At 40.7% G+C, this 23,326-nt stretch overlaps 1 protein-coding gene across 1 annotated transcript in view; it reads right to left on the bottom strand.

Annotated features, from left to right (window-relative positions):
* The window catches only part of NDRG2 (NDRG family member 2), a 55,954-nt gene that overhangs the window by 22,141 nt on the left and 10,487 nt on the right, over positions 1 to 23,326 (bottom strand). Inside the window, exons 2-7 of the mRNA XM_018570028.1 lie at positions 6,993 to 7,060; positions 6,868 to 6,909; positions 5,651 to 5,756; positions 4,417 to 4,537; positions 3,072 to 3,134; positions 2,920 to 2,980 (exon numbers count right to left, since the gene is read on the bottom strand). Coding sequence (XP_018425530.1) covers positions 2,920 to 2,980; positions 3,072 to 3,134; positions 4,417 to 4,537; positions 5,651 to 5,756; positions 6,868 to 6,909; positions 6,993 to 7,060 — 461 coding nt within the window. The remainder of the gene's footprint in view (positions 1 to 2,919; positions 2,981 to 3,071; positions 3,135 to 4,416; positions 4,538 to 5,650; positions 5,757 to 6,867; positions 6,910 to 6,992; positions 7,061 to 23,326) is intronic.

The raw sequence follows: 23,326 nt of genomic DNA, 5'->3' as shown, positions 1-23,326 counted from the left end.
TCTGACTTATCCCAATGACCTTCGACAAAAAAATGTGTCTCCTTCTGTATCATACTCTAAAAATAGACCATAAGATTAACTTCAGAGGAAAAATGAACAGGTCTGTTCCTGGTGGTATGTCCACTTGCGTGCTGCTTAGAAATATTAATAGTATTAATATTAATAATTTACTATATAATTTAAACTTATGGGGACTGAGTTTTAGAACTCCGGGTTTCAACCAATAAACTGTTATTAGGACCTCGTGTATGAAACAGCAACAACAGGGCTGGAAAGAATTAGTAGATTGCAGGAATGCTTATTGGGCAGGCCATTGTTAATCCAATGCCAGTGATATCAACATACTCCTCCCCATTACATAGACCCTCAGTAAACGTGCTGTAGCAGGACCATGCTGTTGCAATTTGGTAAATCTTCACTAAGTGGAACAGTTAAGTATAACAGAATTAATTTGAATAAAATAGCGTGACATAGGGATTTGAAAACAAGAAAAGAAGTCTGGGTGATGACATCCTGGGAAAAAAACCCAGAAAGATTTAACAAAATGTCTTGGACAATGAAGACTTGTTTTGGCCTATGTCACCCAGAACGATTAATCAGGATTTTCGATTTACCATGTTATACTACACAAAGAAAACTAAAAAGAGAAATTGGCTGTTTGATATAGGACACAGACAAGGACAATACTAAATCTACCCATAGACTTAGGCAAGTTAAAGTGTATCTAAACATAAGAACAAAACTGAAATTTAATGCAGCTTCCCAGCCCTTAAATTTGGTTTAGTGCATTAGTTTTATTTTTTGCCTTTATTGTCACTTGATAATTCTGCCAGCAATATACATACACTCCTAGGGTGACAACATTTGCTCACTACCACACTGAGCAAATGTTGTCACCCTAGGAGTGTAAGTATATTGCTGGCAGAATTATCAAGTGACAATAAAGGAAAAGATAAAACTAATGCAATGTATATATGGGGCAGCAGTGTTGTCACCTAATGACAAGAAATGTGTTAGAACTATTTAGCATCTCCCTCTTTCCTCATCTCTATGACATGTTCTGTATATATTCTGTAGTCTACAGAAGTGAACTGAGCAGGGTTGATTCCAGAGCAGAGTACATAAAAAGCACTGAATTTCTGGCAGGCTTAACAGTTATTGCTTTAACTTATTAAGCAGATATCACAAAATACTTCAATGGTATATTTAACAGACCAAAAAGAGAGCAAATAATATTTTACAGATATGTAATATGTAAACCTATACTTTAATTCAGGCATGATCCAACTCCCCTCTGGACGGTGTGGCAAATTGGATCCCCTGAAAAGAAGCTTCCCACGCTCTAATCTGCTTGCATATAACTTTGGACACCTTGATAATAAGACCTGTTGTCATGAGCAGACATGAGAGAATAATTCAAAATCTGCTTTACTGGCAAATTGCCCAGTCATCTCCCACAATCCATTTAACCAGCTTCATAATAATAATTTTTAAGGAATTCTATTGTGGGCAAGTATTGAAACCAAACAAAATTAGGCAACTAGTATTTTTTAGAGGTCATGGTATAGGCAAACTGCGTCCAGTTGGATGAATGATATTTGCCACAATCTGTAAATCAGCTCGGTCCAAACTCATAGTATCGCACAATGGAAAATCGCATATTGCAACTGAATGCAGAGGCAACTATTTATGATAATAAAGAGTAGATGCATAGTCCTATACAACCGGCCCTTTGAGGGTAACCATACTGCTGATGCGGCCGCCAATGAATTTGAGTTTGCCACCCCTGCCTTATAGAGTCTGTTAAATCTGAATTGACCCGGATTGCCAAATTCGAGTTGTCGTGGATAGGGAGAATTTCGTCATTTAAAATGTTCATACTTCCTAGGATCCTATATTATTTCAGGACCATCCCTATCTTGCTTCCAGCATCATTCTTTTTACAGCTGCAGCGTATAATTGATGATTATATATGGAAGGGGAAGAAAAGCAGAGTGAGACGCACGACTATGTGGCGTCATAAAAATAAAGGGGGAATGGGGCTCCCAAATCTTTACTTTCACTGTGGGATTCACATAGGGAGGTTTAATTACCGCTACATTCTGATGTGACCATTTTGACATTCTCGATCCCAAGGTGGAAAAATTCTAAGGTTTAGTAGATGATGTTGTATAAGTCCTATATGTGCTAACATACCAAACCTGTATCTAATTTTTGAATGTAGTCAACATTGTTGTATAGCAGATATTTTATAATTTAATAAAAATCTAAAGTTTAAAAAAAATAAAATATATGAATTGCAAAAGAAACAGCAGAAGCTAGTTTATAAAATGTATTTGAACAAGAGCACTAATAGATGAGAAGTATGTGACATTATACAGGGCAAAAGAAAGTACCCTGCTATGGCTCAGCTAAGGTTTTTGAAGACGTAAGCTCTTTTCTGTGTTGAACCTAATCAATGTCTTTTTTAATCTGTGCAATTCTGGATCGATACCCCTTTAGCAGAAGAAAGAGAATATCTAGTTTGATGTTAGTATGTGATTCAATAGACATTGCCTCAGGCTAATTAGAGCTGTATCTGACTGAATGATTTGACGCATTCAGTACAGTTAGGGAGCCGTGGCCCTCGCCCTTGGATGTTCATAGGCCTGCCCGATACTGACAGACTAGGGGTTCAGGTATAAAGTATGAATTAGTGGGTGAATTCCCCACCTCCTGACTACTTGTCAGTGTCCATAAAAAACGGGACTTTACTTCACCCTCCTGGCCCGCACCCATTTTTGGATGCCAAAATCTCTTCATAAATATTTAAAGCCATGCCTTCAATCTCAAATTGCCCATAACTACACCTAGGATGAGGTTCACTTTTATTCTTGACCTCCTCTACAGCTTTGAATAACCCTAGTCAGAGATAGTTACCGTGTATCTGGCAAGGGCATAGGATCCAGCACCAACGCCAATTCCAATAATACTGGGGAAACTGCATACAAAAATACAAATCAAAGTTACATACAATGTGTAATTGATCACAGTAATTTATGTTCCAGATTTGTATCTGCATCTTTACTTACTTCAGGTACTGCAGCACGCAAGGGATGGTTTCTGCCAGCTGATCAAGTGATGGGTATTGATACCTGATTTGACACAAGGTAACAGCATGAGTAAATAAATATAGCATAGCATATAGTTTTCATGTAGCCCTGATGTTCTAACAGCTATACTGCACTAAAGTAGAAGAATGGAAAATCATCAGTTTTGCCACTACAAGTCAAATTCTTGCTTTCAAATTTAAACTTCACTTGTGAATTAGGCAGTAGAATCCAACTGATTGGGGTATGTAACACCTCCAGAGTTGTAAGCATTTCCATTCAAAGCAAACCATTACGTTTATTACGAATTATTCAGAGCAAAATATAGAATCTAATAATAAATATGCAATACAGGTGTTTGCCCAAGTATGTAATTTTGTTTACAGATGTGCGGCTTGGAAAGAAATGTATGGGCCATGCAGATTGACACAAGGTCCGTCTGAGGCAATATACTTCTGTGTGCTTGTCAAAAACACGCTAGCCGTTATACGCCATATAAAAGTAGTTTGTTTCAAAAGTAGACACTTCCCCCCTCATTGACACAAAAAAAAAACTGTCCCTATTATGGTTTACATTTGAAATCTATAGTGTAGGGAAACATATGCAGTACAACAATTTGAGATTTGGGCTTCTGTGTGAACATTTCTTGCTGCCCAGAGCAACCTACCATAATTTGTTTTAGATCTGGAGTGCAAACAAATCACTTGAAATATGACTGGGCACCACTAAAGACCCCTGGCTAGCTCTTCACCACACAATCCCAGACCTGATCTCAGCCTAACAAAAATGGCAACTTTCCTCTGCTTGGCCGCTAAACTGTAGCCAGGGCTTGGGGAAAAAAGTTAACCTACTAGAAGTAAAAGATTGCATGAACGCGTTTTTAATTAACAAGTGAATTAACCAGCAAATGTCAGTCTAAATTTCTCAACAATTGGGAACCTTGGTTACATTACACACTTCCTACTTCAAACCCAACCCATCCAGCCTTGGATACGTCTAAAAACAACCACCTGTCCTACCCCTTAAGGAAAATCCCTCTCTAGCAGCACACTTGCTTCCCTCTGTCTGAACTTATTCTTCCTCTCACCAATTCCATTCCAGACCTTTATGTTGCCTTTCACAATTGCTCCTTAACATGTGTAGAAGAGCCCCGATGATCATGAAAACATGTACAACCTCCCACTACTATGTCCAAACTTTTTCACACCTCATTATGGAAGTTTAGTACTGGACACTTCTACCCTGAATGGTCATTTCCTTAAATAGTTAGTGGCATGAACAAGCTTGGCATATCTGTTTTACATCTGAACAATGAAAGAAAACTCACCCAACAGGATAGACAGCTGCCCCCTCCTCTTGTCCTGGTGCATCAATGTGGCACACAACGAAATTCTTCACTATCTCATGCATGTCCTCGTTTTTAAACAGTGTTTCAAAACACATTTTATCTGGTGGATGTCACAAAGGAGAAAGTGATGACTAAACATAAAGAAGCAAAATGATCAAACAGGCATCAGAACAGAGGCAGCACAACACTAAAAGTTAAATGAAAGAGGAAGTTGCTGACATTTCAGCAACGGACATTGGAAATCAGTCCTTATGATTATTTTTTTCTGCATAGCTCCACTGTGGAAGTTTACAAAATGGACATGTGACTTGCAAATAGTGTATGAAGACTTGTGAAATGTGTACATACTCCGTTACACAGAGTCACAAACTGACAAGCATACTGCAAGTGTAAGGCCTAGAGTGATGACATGCCTGGAAAAAATATTATCAGAATCACCTAGATAAAATTCCGTCTTATCCATAAATTCTTCTGAACAGTTTGCTTCTATGTACACATGTACATTAATCAGCCAGCTCAGCTACGCTAGCAGACTTACATGTGATTTTGGTGCACTGATTCTAATACACACAATCAAGCTGATATCTGATCCTGTTGTCTCGTGCCTTGCTTTAGGGCTTGATTATATATAACCTGTTTAATGCTGGCCACACAAAATGCGATTTTTTTTTTTTAGTGATACCACAGGGTGAAACGTTTTACAACAGTCAATCCACTATCATATACACCAATCCACAAGTGAAAACAAACTGTCCAACTTGGTAAAAAATGTCTATACTATCGGTCAGCACAAGAACATTTGGGAGGATAGTCACTAGAGTTGGAAGTGGAACTCTCAGTCCTGGAGAAAATAACAAAGTAGGTTTCCCTATATTTTTTTAACAAATGTCTAGCTAGCAATTATCCATATGGGAGTATATGTGCTATGAGAATTCTGATAACAAATCACTATTAGTTACTATAGACAGGCAATGTATATTTAATGAAGAAAATAGAACACAGGAGACCGTGAAAAGGAGACACAAGAAAGCCATTCAAAATAGTAGACAACAATCTAGAATACAGATGTTAATAGACAACCAGAGAATAGGTGTTAGAAAATATTAAAATGAGGAGGAATGGAAGGACAAGGTCAGCTGAAGAAGTAAACAGAACAGGGCACAAAGATAGACACACAACAGGTGTAGTGAACACAGATAGCCCTCATACTCACGGTCCATCCCCACATCATGGAATGTTACTATCGCTGGACGCTTGGGTTTGGGGGAGCCCTGAATTGTGACCGTCACCATCCCATAGGGAGTCTCAATAGAGTGCTTCTACACCACGAGACAGACAAGGAAGGAAGACAGGTTGAGTGTACACTGACATACCAGTGCCAAATATATACGCATGGAACAGGGCTTGATGTGGTACCAGAAAATTCACACATGAAAAAATAAAAACAAATTCAATGTCCATGGAATCCTCAAACGCATTTCTATTTTTTCACTCCCACTAAAAACAGCAATAGAAAAAAACAACAAACAAAACAAAAAACAACCACAAATGAGTCCAGTCTATAAACCAGCACTGCACAACAATGGTACCCTAATGAACGTTAGCAAGTGCACAACAACGTACATGCTTTAGAACACCACAACACAAAGCTGAACAAAAACAAACAACATTTTACAAAAATGTTGCAGGTCAGTTAATACCTGCATTGTGGTACATTGGCAGCCCATTCAAAATGAATGGTAGCCTTACCACAATGGGCGTTAACGCTAAAAATACTGCACATATGTAGGTAACATACTGCAACACAGGGGAGCAGTCTGAAACTATGTTGATTTCATCTTCTCTGGTCAAACAATAGAATAATGTTTCCGAAATAAGATATCCTCCACCAAGGGCTGGAAACCAACCTTATGCAAAAATATTTTTGTTTTATTTAGAAGCGGTAAAAAGGCTGCATTCACACTCCAGAGTTGCATAGTGCCATATATTATGCTTTTTCTTGCCAGCTCGTATGTCGCTGATGTGGGCGAAACCACAGGCTGTATTGGAGGAAGCAGGTATTTGACACACCCAGCAGTGTTGAATACCTACAGCAGTTGGGAAGCAGCAAAAAAATGGAGTTTGAAGACACGGGCCGCTAAGAAGATAAGTATGCATGCTTTTTTTTTCACAACGTGAGCGTTGTTTACTAGTGACCCAGTGATGATAGGGTCACTTTAAAAATGGCCATATATGCAACTGGACATTGAGGGTAACCTGAGCACCAGAAAAGAATATGTCTGTGTAGAGAATAGCAGACATATACCTACGATACAAAACACATACTGGTAATGAGTTTTGATGTGTTTTTATGCCTGTACACATCATGTACATTCATGGACACACGAACATAAACTTAGCAGGGTGTATAAAACACAGAATGTTGCATACCTGCTCTTGTACTTGCAGTAATTTTGCAGCTAACTCAGCTGCCTGAAAATAAAGAAAAAATAAAAGATATGTGATAAAAATGGTGGTGTTTTCCTGTAAATGCAGAAGAAGAGACTTGACATTACCTTTAAAGGGTCCTGCAGAACATTTTCGTCTGTGATCTGAACTTCTTGTAACTCCGACATCTCCAGATCTGTAACACAGAAAATATAAATTGTTTACTTCAGCGGCACGTTAGAGTAATTGATGTTTATTTAGCACAGAAAAGAAATAAAGCCATGTTCTTACTACAGAACCTGATATCCAAAACTCTGGCCTATAATTAGACACACGGGGTCCTCCTCCACAACTCACCTCTCGTAACCTTAAATAGGATATATCAGTGTTCCTAACAGCAGCATTGTACAAAAGCAATGAAATAAACAGTCTGCTGAAGAAGGAAGTGCGGAAATCTTTCACAATCTTCCCTGCTGCTGGCTCTACCCTTCTACTTGAACAATCCAATAAATCTATATTCAATTGGGTAGGCCATTCAGCTACAGAGTTTTGGCACATCTAGAAGATTGCTGAATAATAAAGCTGTTACAGTGCAATATGCAAAGACTTTGGATGGTCTTCAACTGACTGCATGACAAGACATCACCTGATGTCAAATGGGAGGGAAGCTATACAAGGGAAGGCTCAAAAATAAAACTTTTGTTCCTACCAGTGGGATGTAGGAAGACCATTTCCAACACTTTCCCATGCCTTTTTGTGGTGGAGAATTTTGCATATGCTGTGACACAGGACTATAGACTGCAAATTGACTTTTCTCAAGACACGGGATTTTTATCCCAAAATATTTAAACTGTACCAGAAAGGGTAGACCCACTACAACCTTGGCTGTCATAGTAAAACACTGGGGGGGACCCCAGACGCTGTATGAGCAAAACATTTCAGTATGTTGCACTGTATCGTGTGCAGCAAGTTCAGGTAATAAACCAATCGCTTTTAAACTTTTGTTTGATGACGCGGCAAGGTTTTCTTTTTTGGTCTTTTCGATGAAATCTTCATAGGGTTTTTTTTTTAAAGAAATATATCTAATGGAAGCACTGTCAACCCCTTTGCACAACAAGAAAATATTTTCATTAATATACTTTATTTAAGACCTACTTAGAGAATGTGTAACCAAGGAAGGCACTGTTTAGGTAAATCTAACAAAATACAAATATAATAGCAGCCTGTCCCCTGCTGGCAGCAGTAAAAGGAGTGGTGCAATGATGATGAATGGTAGCATGAAAACTTGGAGCCCATAGGAACTGGAACACTTATTTTTAAAGGTTCACTCAACAAAGGTAATGCATATTCCAATGCAGTCTAAGATCATGGATATGGAGAAAACCCACTGTTTTCAAGAGGGCCTGTTTACATCAACATACTGTTTTTAGAACACAAACCAAGTCCTGCTACATTTTTGATATACTGAAAAGCATTAACCAATTAAAGTCAACATCAATGAATAGAGTGCTCCTTAACAATGTACACAACACTTGCCTTAGCACGCATATGTAATGAAAGAGGTCATACGAAACTCAATGGGGACTGAAGGAATCTTTTAAACATGGAGCCTAGCATTACTGAATTCAGACCATTTATATAAAATGACAAAACGGCTTCAGCACCAGTAAGTCATGGCTGTAGGGCAGCGGTTCTCAACCTGTGGGTCGAATGACGATTTGCCAGGGGTCGCCCGGGAGTCTCCCGCTATTAGATAGCGGCTCCCGGCCGCTAGGGAGAGAAACACTTTCTCCCGGAAAGGTTTACTCTGCTCGATCGAGCAGAGTAAACCTTTCCCTGTGATCGTTTTTTTTTTCTGACATCGGGAGCAGCCGGCCGCCGTAAGTCAGGGGGAAAAAAAACACCATAGGAATGCATAGCTAGATTCCTACTGGCTATGTCACTTTGCAATAGCCAATAGCAAACTAACTATTGCACCCGCCCTCTGCTGCTGCCAATCAGCAGAGGGGGACCTGAAGTTCTCCATCAGGTCCCCTTCTAGTGATTGACAGCAGCAGAGGGCGGGTGCAATAGCTAGTTTGCTATTGGCTATTGCAAAGTGAAATAGCCAATAGGAATCTAGCTATTCATTCCTATGGTGTTTTTTTTAAAATTCTGATGGCGCTTAGGGGATACACAGCAAGCGCGCTCTTTTTCAGGACACCCAGCTCTCTGATGGAAATCTTTTTTTTTTTTAGGAAACTGTATATGGCAGTTGTAATGAGTATGATAACTTCCTTCTTAAAATGCCAGCTGCCCGACTGTTTCTGACCTCAGTACTTGCATGCAGCAAGTGATGTCAGAATCCATGTATGCTGAAGCATCGGCACCACCATAAGAGCCAGGCAACTAACATTTGTAAGAGTTCAGCACGGAAGCCTATACTCTGCTCTAGCGTATTCTAAATTTGTACACACACATGTATATATAATGTAAAATGTGCACTGGGATTGATTTACCAATGAACATGTTCACTTTAAACACCCAATCATGTACAGAGAACTGTAAAAAAAAAAAAAAAAAATTAGGAAATTCCTATATACATAATTGGATGATTAAAGTGAATACAGCTTCACTGAGGTAAGTGTATTCCTTTATCAGCCCCTTGAAGGTCACTCAACAGGGTCTCAACAGGCATGATGGAATGAGACACGTGAATACCTTCTGTTTATCTGTGCATACCACAGATAAGATTAGAGTGAGGGCTTTTAAATGCCCTAAGTAGGGTATACAAAGGTAGATTTTTGCACGAACCTTCATATGAAAAATACCATTGGAATGTTTTATAGTGGCTCCCAAACTGTAACGATTGTCGTTCCAAATTTAGTTTATTTTTGATTTAACATTATATTTTGCAATAAATGCATTTTCCGAACGAAAAGCACATTCACTGTTTGGAATTCATTCCATCGAGAAACATTTCCAACATGTCTCTCAATTGCATCATTCTAATTGAAAGATAATCGAACGAACGTTCCCAAAACGACTTCTTCATACAAAATTCTAACCATGTATACCCTACTTTGGTCCCTTCTCACCGTAATCTGGTAATACTGTCCCGCTTAAGAAAACAAAGAGAAGACTGCTACAGAGTAGATCTTGCTTGCTACAATATAATTTCCAGCAGCCGCGTGATCCCTAAATTTTACCGTTGGGGGTCACCACAACTTGGCAAATGTTACCAAGGGGTCCCAGCCCTAGAAAGGTTCAGAACCACTGCTGTAGGGCTTAATCAAATGATAAATGTATCATTATCTTTTAAATTACGCTTCTTCCGCTTTATCCCCAGCAACCACCCAAAGTCTTATCTTCAATTGTCCAGCCTCCTGCAAGATTCACATTGTACAGCCAGTGCAAACTCTTTGGTTGGTCCTTCAGTTCTTCTGTGCATATATGAAAAAGAGGCTATTCTTTGCCATGGAGAGGCAGCCGTTTATGCATTCCAATAATAGATGGCCTCTCTATAGGTATAATTGAGATTTACTCTGCGAATGCACAGAAGAACTGGAGGGACCGGCCAGAGTTTACATCGAGGCAGCCAGTTGAACAGCACAGATATCACAGGAGCGTGGACAGGAGAGTATAAGACTTTGGGGAGCGAGCCCAGGGACGAAAGGGAGGGTGATAATTATCCAAAAGTATAGTTTTCATCTACCTCCTACATGAATTACGAAAAGGCTTGAGAATCATAAATCAGAAAACTGGAAACTGGGGGTGTCAATTGCAGTAGGTTATTATGTGGCAGATATGCAACACTTACTGGAGTGGTTTAAACTACTACCTATACACAACCTACTAAAGTATTACACAGCAGTAGAAAAAAAAAAAAAGATTACAAAAATAAATAGATTTTGCAGGTTCTGTATGTCAAAAGTATATGGCATAAAATAGTTGCAAACTTTGATAGTGTTATAAAGGCAAATAGTGAAGCTGGCTACACAGAGCAAACTTTGGCCAATTCAGCAGAAATTTGATCGTTGGTTACCCTATCCCTTCGACAGAAGTCGATCATTAGACTGACTTTTGCATAAGAAAGATGTTGAAATATCGTTGGCCGAATGGTGCTTGCAACACTACTTTTCACAGCACAGGTAGTAGCACTGATAGTGTTAAAGGGGTTTAATACTTAAAGTAAATATTTCCTGGATATAGAGGCTGACATTTATGACTGCTCATTCTGCAACTGCTAACTGTATTGTGGTCTTACTATCTCTAGCGTCGATACATTAAATCACTAACCCAGAACAAATAAGCTGTTTAAGACATCTTACTTTACTTAGACTTGCCTTTCTTCACATTGTTCAAGGCCAGTATCTAAGACAGTGGAAACGTTTAAAGCAAAGCAAGAACCATTTCAATAAACCAGTAAAAATAAGTAATATCTTGATATTAGTCTTGTTTAATCATTTGCACATAAGCCTTTAGGGTCTCTAGTGCTTGGCACAGAAATTACCCTATTAGTGTGCTGCTGCTGGAAATTCCAGTCCTGCACCAAGCTGTAGTGGGATATCATTTTTCTATCTGTTTGTATTCCCAAAGGAAAGATATCTCCACACATCCTGAAGACACATTAGGTGAGAGTAAATCGCTCCAAAAGTGAGGTGTAAATCTCTCCAAAAAGTGGGGGGTAAATCCATTCTCTGAATTCTCACGATTGGGTGTCCCCACTGCAATTTTACCTTCTACTTCTGTTGGGGGTATGACTAAAAAATGTTAATATTCCCTATTGTGCCAGTGACAAAGGTCTCCAGAACAAACAGTGCCATTGTAGCTCGCCAAAGGAGGTCCAACAAAAAAAACTTGAAATGCAGTTCTAATCCTCCAATCCAACTTAAACTAATTGTAAAGTCACAGCATACACAGCATACATTATCCTGTTATAACATTAGCATTGCAAAAGGAATGCATACTATAGTTGTTTGTAATAATGTAAGCAGTATAGGATTGGATTACCAAAACAGAACACAGGGCAGGTTCCATGTACTCCAAGAAAAGGATTTTCCAGGTAAGACCAATACCCTGTTTTCTTGATTGTACATCACATGGCACAGGAAGTTAATTATTGTACCAATGGGACGTTCAAAAGCAGTCCAACAGATAGGTGGGCAAAACATGAACTATGACAGAAGGAGCCCACAACACAGGGGGCCGTCTGAAGAACTTGTGACCGAAAGGTAGCATCCGCAGAGAACTAGGATGTCCACCTAATAAAACTTGGCAAAAGTGTGGCAGCCTTACAAATGTGGGACAACGAAGCTTGATGCTGAAAGGCCCAAGAAGTGATAAACGCTTCTAGTAAGAGTGCGCAGAAATCAGAAAGAGTCTTGAAATAGAAAAGTACAGAAAAGATGTCCTTCTCTCAGCGGAGATAAGGCGTCCATCACTTAAGGACACTAGCAAAAAGTTGAGGCGGAGTGGGGTGATTCACCTTGGTATCATATTTTTATAATAAAAAGGTACAATGGAATATTTTGGAGAGCGAGTGCTTACACTCTCTTCAATGTTGGTATCATACTCGGCTGAATCTTCTATAACAAAAAGGTAGAAATGGGGCACTGGACCATATGGAGGGTAAGCGGAAACAAGCTCTAACCTCAGTCTCATTTTTAGCTGGCTTCTCTCTAATAAAAAGTAAAAGCAGGCACTGGAATATGTGGAGAGTAAGTGCACACATGCTCTCTTACCTTGGTCTCCTACTTAGCTGAACCCTCTATAATAAAAAGGAATAGGACATTCTCAAGGGCTTTTAGCTTTGGTGAGCACAGGCTTCTGTTATCAGAGACCATTGATTTTCTTATGCAGTAAAACACTTTCTCTAAACAGGTTGCATGTTCCTGGCCCATCCACTGCTGTAGCACGCACTGATGATGTGCTTACCAGGGAGAGAATTATCATTATAAGAGCTGCTCGAGCAGCATTTACCATATTGAACAAGGCTAAAAGCACCGGAGGACAAACATTTGTTGTTTTTTTTTCTGTTTTTCTAGTGCATATGAGTCCCAGAGTGCCTGGACACTGTACTGTGTAACTGTATTCATGAGACCGTTAATATGGTTCACTATAAATGACACATATCCCTCAGGAAGAGCCATCTGCTACTCTTCCCCTCACCATCGTATTTACTGGATGCTTGTCCTGTCTAATCAACATGTGGAAAGTGCACATTGTTTCCCCTTTCTCTTACTGTGTTACTACGTACTTTGTCAGAATTAAATGCACCAAATGGAACGCTCTGAAAAATGTATCTGTACCCAGCCTCAAAACAGGCCAATGGTGCTATACAGAAATATGTTTTCTAAGAGGTCAGGGAAATATATGAAATGGCAGTCATATCTTTAAACATTATTGTTCACTAAAATGCATTTTAGAGCACACTGCCAATTATTTACTTCTACCTTAAACACAGGCACGATAAAAGGATATTGCTTGTACCCAACATCTAAGATGTCCTTTCTGCCCCTGTATATCATAGATGCACCAAAACACAATAACTTCCATAGTTTCTCACTATGCAGCCGCTTGACACACACACACACACACACACACACACACACAAACACGTTGAGGAGACCTTTGCTTTTGTAATGGTTTTTTATGCCTATGATTGCTGTGTGAATGCTAACAATTTCTGTCATGTTTGGATGATAGCTACATACCTTGATCCTCAAGTATCTCTGTGTGCCCAAAAGAAATGAGCTTTCCTTTAATTTGTGAATCTAGAGGTTGCAACCATTTTTTCAGTCATATGCAGGTGAAACTCGAATAATTAGAATATGGTGCAAAAGTAATTGCAGTAAGTGCTGCAAAAGGGGCCCAAACCAAGTACTGAGTACATATGCATGCTTGTACTTTTCAGAGGTCCGATATTGTTCTATGTACAATCCTTGTTTTATTGATTGCATGTAATAACCTACTTTTTTGAGGTTGTGGGTTTGGGGTTCTTGGGGTTTACATGAGCTGTAAGCCATAATCATCACAATTATGACAAATCACTGCTTGAATTATCTTTGTTTGCATGTAATGAGTCTATCTCATATATTAGTTTCCCCTTTTAAGTTGCATTAGTGAAATAAATGAACTTTGCACAATATTCTAATTATTCGAGTTTCACCTGTATGTACACAGACATGTATTGACCAAAGCTGTGAAGTAGAAAAGCATCAGGCATACATTCAGGTAAAAAAATACAATTAGTTTTTTTTTAAAAGGCAGGACTCCAGCTAAGCAGCTAATTAGAGTTGAGAAAACCGTCTAACTCCGTGCAGCCAGTGCCATCATCTAGGAGCCCTGCTAGGAACCACCTAGGAACTGAACTTTTGTTGAAGGAGCCAGGCTGAAAATTGTTGGCCGAATGGTGACTGCAGCAAACAGCAGCAGTGACTGTTCGGGTATGCTGACAGCGGGGGGTGCCAGCTGCCAAAATACAATAGCCCAGCTTGGAAGATCCGTTTAGTGTGGATGGTGGAATCTTTTAGGGCAGGCTCACACCATTTTGTGGACCAGATCTGGAACACACTGCATTACTTTTTGCCTCGTTTTTGATGCGTTCAATTTTAGGTCTTGCTGGGGGACCTCTGCAAGACCTACAGATAGCCAGGAAAAGAGCAGCACAATGCTTGCACAAAGGAGACATGAACTTACCACAGTTCTATTCAGAGCTTCTCAAATGATCATAGCCAGGGACAACCTGGGCAGCAATGCCTCTCCCACTTGTCCATCTTCCTATTATTGTTCTCATATTGCCCATGCCTCGGATCATACAGCTCTGGGCAGGCTTCCACAAGTTCTGCAAAGAATTCGGTGTCCACTTCAGCCATCATGGTTCCTATCTTCACAAATCTCTCTCTCCACAGAAGCAGGAAGTCCAGGGGTGATGAGATCATCCAAACCAGCCCCCCAAAAAAATTTCCCATTGCGTTGCGTTTTTGATGCGCTTGTACACATTCCGAGTCGTTTTTAACACACTTGTGCGCACTCCGGTGCGTTCCAGACCAGACAAAATGTGACACCCAGTATTTTTCTGGTCTGGTCTGGAACTAACTGCGATGGTGTGAATTGAGGCCAAGAAAAGCATAGGGAAACATTGGGATGCATTTTAGGTGCAGAAACAATGTGGTCTGGTGGTGATCTGGAGGTGGTGTGAATGGGCCCTTAGTGTATGGCCAGTTTTATGCATTCCACTGTAATCCACTAACCTTGTCCTGAATTATTGATTTTTGCAAAGTGTTGGTGTCTGCCAAAAACTGCAAAAAATGCTTTGAAGATGTTTTATTGAACATTTTCTGAGGTCAGTCTACATACAGCATAGAATACACTCAATATATTTTTTATTTAGAGTTCTGTTAAAAAGATTTCTTGTGAAAGCATAAGGTTCTATTACCTTTGAGAACAAAGGCTGTACTTTCATACCTGTAATATCTACATACATTCAGCAAGTCATGTGGTAGAACTAGTACTTTAGACTAAGTGCGGGTGCCAGCACAATACACAATGTGTCACTGTTTCCCAATCTCCAGTCCTAAAAACATGCCAGTCAGGATTTTAACTGTGTCACCAGGGCTGCGACAAAACAGTCCACGTGTTCATATTCAAGGTACAATAAGCAGCATTTACATGGATTGAGAAACCTCATAGATTGAAAAGAGAGGGGAACTGTTTTCTAAAGTTTATGACTTACTAATTTGTTGTAATAATGATCTCCATGCTTTTAAAGAGAAAAAACTTGTAATGACCCCCAAGCATTCCAATAGATGTTTACAGGTAAATTCCAAGGAAATAGCTAAATGCACAGATTATATTTGTGAGATGTTTTATCTGCCAAAGGATTTGTATTTCTGTTCATCCGTTCTTGAGATTTGCACAGCTTAGCCCTGTCTAGCCTGTCTATAGGGCTTGATCTTTCTCTGGTGCAGGCTCACTTTCACTTAAAAGGAGATAGCGGACAGCTGCAGCCAAGCCAGGTAAGACATCCCCCGAAAATAAGACCTAGTGTCTTTTTTCGTAGAAAAAAAAATATAAGACACTGTCTTATTTTCGGGGAAACACGGTAGGAGGTGAGTGATTTCCACTCATCCTCATAGTAAGAGCCGACGTGTGACAAAGAAGCTGTCACAGGTCGGCTCTATCGATCGGGAAGTGAGCAGAAACATTCACCATTCTACTCACTTCCCGATTGTCTCCCTGCAGCGAGCTGTGACTGTCACTCGCGGCTCCCCGCAGGCATTCCCCCCTTCCCTTCTCCGATCCTCCAGCGTTGAGTGGAGGAACGAACGGGGTAGGGGGCGAGCACAGCTGGCTCTGCCTCTAGATAGGCATAGCCAGCTGTCACTCACACAGCTGGGTGGATCGTCCCAGTGTTGTTGGGATCCGTCCCAGCTGCGGCGATCCGTATATTGCGGGCAATAGCCTGCGATATACTGAGCTTTGGGTCACGGGAGGAGGTTAGTTCATATACTAACCTCCTCCCGTGATCCTAAAGAGAACTATGGGGAAAAGCACTTATCCCATAGTTTTGTTTTAAAGGTCCCCTACCTACCCATTCCCTGTGACTGAGCAGTGAAAGAAAAAGCGGCACACTGATGAGGTTATCTCTTTGCTCAAATGGCTTTTTGTGCTACTTCTCCCTCTACCTCTCTTAGCACTCTTGTACAGAGTGTACAAGAAGCTGCAAGAGGCTAATACCAAGTCAATTTAGGTTATTTACACTGCCTGCAATTAATGAAAAGGATATATTAAAGTGACACTAAACTCCGGAGGTAATAGTTAGGGTACTTGAATGTATTTTTAAGATTTAACAAAAATGTAGCTTGTTTGTTTATCACTCAGCTGTAGATCCTCAAATCATCTCTGAATTGGTGCTGACACTGTCCTTCCTTCTGGAGGGTGGCTACTTTTGTTCCCAATGGTCCCTGTGGGTGTTGGAAAGTAGCCACCCCTCCAAGCTCTCTCCTGTGATGGACTACAATCTCATTTTTAGTTTACTTATTTGCACTGAGATTGTAGTCCATCACAGGAGAGAGCTTGGAGCGGTGGCTACTTTCCAACACCCACAGGGACCATTGGGAACAAAAGTAGCCACCCTCCAGAAGGAAGGACAGTGTCAGCATGAATTCAGAGATGATTTGAGGATCTACAGCTGAGATACACAAATAAGATATGTTTTTGTTAATAGTTAGGGTACTTGAATATATTTTTATGGTTTAACTCCGGAGTGTAGTGTCACTTTAATGCTTACAGAGCTACCTTACTTGTATATTGTACCTGGCGGTAGTTTAGCTTTAAATAATCCAAGCATGAAGTAAAAGTAAATGCAAGGGGTTCTAAGCAATGAAAACTTGTAGTGTAATTCAGTTTTCCAGCATGCTGAGAAATTTATGTCAAGCAAGCCTGAAGACAACCACATCTTTTGTGTGAAGGACATCCAAGCACAGTGCTAAAATCTTTATTTTCTGTACATGGAATTAACAAAGACAATATCTGATGTCTGTGCAGAAATCCATATGGTGGGAAACTGGTCACGTTAGCAGTAAAGCATCTGTCTTTTTATGAGGTTTCCTAATCATGTAGAAAGCAAATACCGGATATTTTGTTGATCAGCTTGTGCACGGCTGACACATTTCTATAGGTTAGCTTAACTTATCTATAGGTTAGCTAGCTGTGTATGAACACTTTTTTCCATTAAATAAAAAGGGGCATAAAATGAAAGAGGTAATTGTGATCTCCATTTTTGTACCATACAGCATTATAAAAGAGGTAATTGTGATCTCCATATTTGTACCATACAGCATTATAAAAGAGGTAATTGTGATCTCCATATTTGTACCATACAGCATTATAAAAGAGGTAATTGTGATCTCCATATTTGTACCATACAGCATTATAAAAGAGGTAATTGTGATCTCCATTTTTGTACCATTCAAGCACATTTGGTATTATATTATCAGTGGCCAAGTCTCATACACCTTACAATCTGATTGTACGAGCTCTGTAGAGTCTGCTTTTGATTGACCAAATCCGTGTAGAGTGAGGACCTACCTAAATAATTCAATCTGTATCACATTAGACAGATCCTTGCACTGTATAGTTGCACATAGCTGGCAAAACAATTTGGCAGTCAGATCATGCATGCACTATTGTACAGTCACCTTTGGCCATATTCAACACAGAATTCTTATTCTTGGGTGCAAAGTGGTTGTCACATTTCCTGCAAGATGTAAACAATTGTTCCCTTCAATGGAAGGCTACGAATACTTGCCTCTCTGGTGGGTGGAGAGTCCAAACTCTTTCATCCTCCAGTGCTGTGGCCTATGGCAAAGTCTTCAACTTTTGACACTTCCAAAAGCATCGGATGCCTGCTTAACTCACTATGCATGGTGGATTAACAACACAGCAAGATCATCAATGTCTACTGCAGCAGCAACAGCACAAAGTGATCAAAAAACACCCCCCTGATTGGATAAGGAGAAAGTAGCAACACCCTGATGAGGTCATCCCTCTGACACTTTGAGCATGTTTACTGTCAGCACTTGCATGCAGGAGAACTCTACCCACCCCCTAGTGCTGCCCCTCACTCACCACACTGTATCTATGGAGGAGCTTCTTTGTGCTTAAACTTCAGTTTCAAAACTGTATATCTGCAATGTGAGATCTACGGCACTGCTGCTTCATTGCTGGTATCAGGAGATATGTAGTGAGATTTGGTGATTTTACTGCTATGCTATTCGCTAGGGATGCAGCGATACTGATACTAGTTTTGGTATTGGTGCCGATACCGAGTACTTCTGGTATCAGGAAGCCGGGCGGCGAGTCATTACATGACGCCCAGCAAGCTGGCTCCATGCTCCCTAGTCACCAGGGAGCCGGGCTTCTCGGCCAATCGGGAAACCGGGGGATGGGTAATGACTCACCCGCCGGCCTCCTGATTGGCTGCAAAGCCGGCACCATGCTTCCTCAGCCCCACCCACCGCTCGCCACACCAATGCCACTGCGCCTAGCCCCGTACTACCTCTACATGGGACTCGGGAGAAGGGGAGAGAATCAGCTCGCTGCATTGCACATGTGCATCATGCAGCTGAGACCAGCGGCAGAAGAAGCGGCCTAATTGGTCGGGAAGCTGGAATCGGTGAGTACTGAAAAAAAATATCCGTGCTCATACTCGATACCGAAAAACCGTTATCGGTGCATCCCTAGTATTGACTGTTCTTGCTGGAGGCTCTGACACGAGGAAGCAAAACCCTGCACCTGCGAAGGTAACTACCTCCACGGACACAGTCCATAATTGGGAGAAGATCAGCGGATCACAAAAGATCAGGGAAACCACAGACAACACTGCTGACTGGTCCTTTACCCTCTGCCAGTCTTAATTTTTTTTAGGCTCAGCTTCTAGCATATAGTTCCTCTTTGGTCAAACCTCAAAGTACAATGAAAACCTAGTAAACAATAACAAGACAAAGAGAGTACTAGGTGACAATAAACATCCTTTTTGAATGTTCTGCTGCACACATGTAAAATACATGAAATAATCAGTTATTTTGCAAAGCAGTGATGCTAAAGCAAATATTATTATTACCAGAATATAAAAAGTACAAAGAATATATTACTACACAATCATGATCTATCTACCTACATCATGACTTTGCAGTAGCTCAGGAACATACATAAATACATACACATTATATACACATACACACACATTATATTATATATAAAAAATAATCCAGGGAGTAGAGGTCGCCAACTGTTGACTGAATCAATATTCATATAGAGGCAAATGAAACACTAATGGCAGGAAAGCTCTCTAATGTTCAGGATCCCATTACATTAACTATGACTTTACATGCTCAGCGTGTGTGGTTTTGTCCTAGATACAAGGGACCCATCATTTCCTTTTCATATTCACTCATAGTACCATCATCTATCTTCATTTTCAATTAGTATTTGACTACACTGCCTATGTATTTTAAAGCAATGAACGTATTTTGTAAAGGAAAGAAGTCTACTTTTTAAAGAAGAAAACAATGTCCATTTGACTACTCGATATTACTGCATTTTACATCAGGTGATTGTAGCTGTATTAGTACACTTGTTGTAACAACACAGTGACGCAATGAAAGTGATATTTTTATTTGCACTAACAGTTCCCAAAAAAGAAATGTTAGTACAAATAAAGAATCACGTGAGGTACTTCCACATCAATCTCCCATTGTATATAAATAGACCATCAATCTCCCATTGTATATAAATAGACCAACAAGCTATAAAAAAGCTGTGCAGTGGAAAAATGCAATATAAACTCTTGTAAGATTTTTCATCAGCTCCTGAATCCACCGCACCTTAAATCAATGCTAATGAGCAGAGCCTTGTTCATGTGCTGGCGTCTGGATGATTTTAGAAAACACTGTGTTCTTCATTCGCTCCTCCCTAGACCTTTCCTCTGCTATTTGGTATGAACCAGGCAGTAGAGAACAGGGCAGTGCTACAGTTTTATCCCTTTTTTTTATCATGCTATGTTATTATTCCAACTACTGGGCTGTCACATGAACCCCCCCCCCCTTGAAATAATGGTATGCCCCCGCCTGCATGGGCTGACGCTGTCTGTGGCAAGGCTCCCAGGAGTTACGCAGCTTCTGCCCTTCAAATCTTGAAGGTCAATGAGATCAACCCCATGAGAGAAAACAGGCTGCTAACTACACACTGGCGTGTATAATGTCACACACATTCTGTAATATACTATAACACAGCAGTCATGCTGGGACGCGCTACATGAATTACAGGCAGGGCTACCCGATTAGGCGTGCAAATCTGCACCCAGATGGAATACACATGGTACATGCTTGCACCTGCAATGTCACTGCAGCATATCTGCACTTTATGCAATGCCCATAAGAAGAAAAAAAAGAGCCACAGAGCCTAAAAAAAATGCACTCCCAATGCCTTTACGAGTACTCCACCAAAAACGTACTTTCTTGTGGGCTGTGGAGCGTGTCAGTGTAATGTCATATCACTGGAACAGGCATCATTGTGATAGCTAGATAACATGAAATTCATTTTTCTGTACATCTCCTACCCCACCTTTTCTCTCCATTTTGTGCCTAAACTTTGCCATACACAGTTAGTTTTTTCCTATTTCAGGGGAAAAAAACTCTTCATTCCCCATTCTACACTAACAGCATGGATGGGGGAAATCCCTCTGCTGGGGTATTGTATTCTGACAGTGGTAATTGTGCGCCCATGTCAAAATACCTGAACAGTGACTGCAGCTTATTATTGTTCAGTTGAAAATTTTCAGACAGTCTCCTTCGACAAACGTTGACGGGGCCACACACTAGTCCTGCAGACTAGTTTGAAATTCGGCCAGTGTATGGCCAGCTTGAGGGTCAGATGGCTCCTAAATCAATTCAAGGGAGGGGACACCCAAGAAGAGCACCAGATAGAGAGATCGATGAAGCGCTAATGTCATTTCTGTTTCCCGTTTGGTGCCACTGTAACAACCTACCATTCCCATTATGCAATGGGAATTAGTGCAGTCAATGGGCATGAATGTGGGCGAGATTGTGGGTGATAAGAAGTGTGCTCTCAATCAAATTAGGCAGTGAGAGCTGGTCAGACTAGGAGTATAAAATGCCCAGGTCGTCCCACCATAGCAAACGGCAATGCAATGTAAAAATGAACAAATTATGTCACACGAAGGGGAAGAAGGGTTTGACATTTATAATACTAATTTGACATTTTCCCCCAGAGTTCATCTTATAGGCCCTAAAAGAATCTTATATTCTTATATGCATAGGGCTTTGCAAAATGCAATCGTGTGTCATGTGCAGTAGCTCATAGCAGCTGTTTTCCTATTGGATCATCTGTTTTTCCTCATTAATTAGGCCTGACTATCTTATGTAGGACAAAATGGGCTTCGGGTTGTATTGATCTAATATCAGAAAAAGACCTTCTTTGGTAAACGCATAAGTGAGAATGGGGGCTTACACTGAAAACCACCATTTGTATTAATACTTCCCTGAGGCCCGGTTCCCACCTGGGCGTTTTTCCGCGCTTTCGTACTCACGGAAAAACGCTCAAACAGGGAAATGCCATTATTTTCAATGTGCATGGTTCCCATCTGGGCGTTTTTCCGCGAGTACGAACGCGCGGGAAACCGCCCTACGCCCAAAGAAGTACATGTACTTCTTTGGGGCGTTTTGGTCGGGCGTTTCCATTGGGAAACAGCCAACTAGCCCTCGGAAACACGCGTTTGTCGCGCATTTTTTTTACCGCGAATCGCGACAAATGCGCATATTCAATCCGCTTAGGTGTGAACCCAGCCTAAGAGGAGCTTACCTTCTAATATTTCCATAACAGTTAAGCTGGGCATACACCTATAGATTTTCGATCGGAAATTTTCAAGCCCTCGTTCGATGCTAGCTCAAATAGCCCATCAAGCGGGCACCTTCCATAGGAAGGGTGCCGTGCAGGTACCTACTCTGCCCAATTCCCGATGTTGTGTCAAGATACAAAGCCGGCAATAGCAAGGAGGGTGCATTCTGCACAAATGTACCCTCCTGCTCCAAGACCAGTGGTGCCATTTTAAGATTATTTCTGCCTGGGAGTTCTTCTTAAAAGAAGAACTCTGGACAGAATAAACATTAACCCTCACAGTGGGGCTACCACTGAACTGCAAGGGTTAACTGCTCGTTTTTCTCTAGGGGATAGAATAAAGAAGTAATAATCACCCGAGCCTCGATCCTACGGCAGAGACAACTTACCTATGTGACAGCGGTAATATGTCCCTCGGAGTCCTCACATCTAATACACTGTTTTAGACATGACGACTCATGTGCCATTAGAACGCCGGAATGAAGAGAGGCTGCAGGGACCGGTTTAGCAGCCACACAAGAAAAGTTAACCCTTGCAGTAGGGCTACCCCCGCACTGCAAAGGTTAAAGAGGAAATTTAGCCATAAATTTTAAAACAACAAACACACCTTTAGAAATGTTTAGTAATGAAAACTTACAAACACATACTTCTAGATAATTGCAGGCTCTGTATTCTTTGCATACCTTATTTCTCTTTTTTTCCACGGTCTTCTGACAGTGGCCATGTTAACTAAGGGCAGATTACTAGATCTCCCTTTACTTCCTGGAACTATGATACATGTGACTGGACATGTTATTAGGACATGTGACCAAATACATCATCTCAGGGGAGGAAAATGCCATTCCAGATGCGATTCCCCAGCAATGATCAGCTGATGATCCTTCCCAAGACGCAACACTTTGGCACATTACATCATTTGTGCCAGAACTGGACCAGGAAGTGGGTGAACTCTATTTGTAAGCAAATGAAAAACAAGTTTGATTAACCTATAAATGTAAGATGATTTTAAATCAGCACGCTGAGCTGCATGCTGCTGTGATTTTAGTGAGGGGGGGGGGGG

The sequence above is a fragment of the Nanorana parkeri genome, unplaced genomic scaffold (genome assembly GCF_000935625.1).
Source record: "Nanorana parkeri isolate BGI_ZX_2015 unplaced genomic scaffold, ASM93562v1 scaffold1444, whole genome shotgun sequence".
NCBI classification, from domain to species: Eukaryota; Metazoa; Chordata; class Amphibia; order Anura; family Dicroglossidae; genus Nanorana; species Nanorana parkeri.
This window is presented reverse-complemented; position numbering and strand designations above follow the sequence as displayed.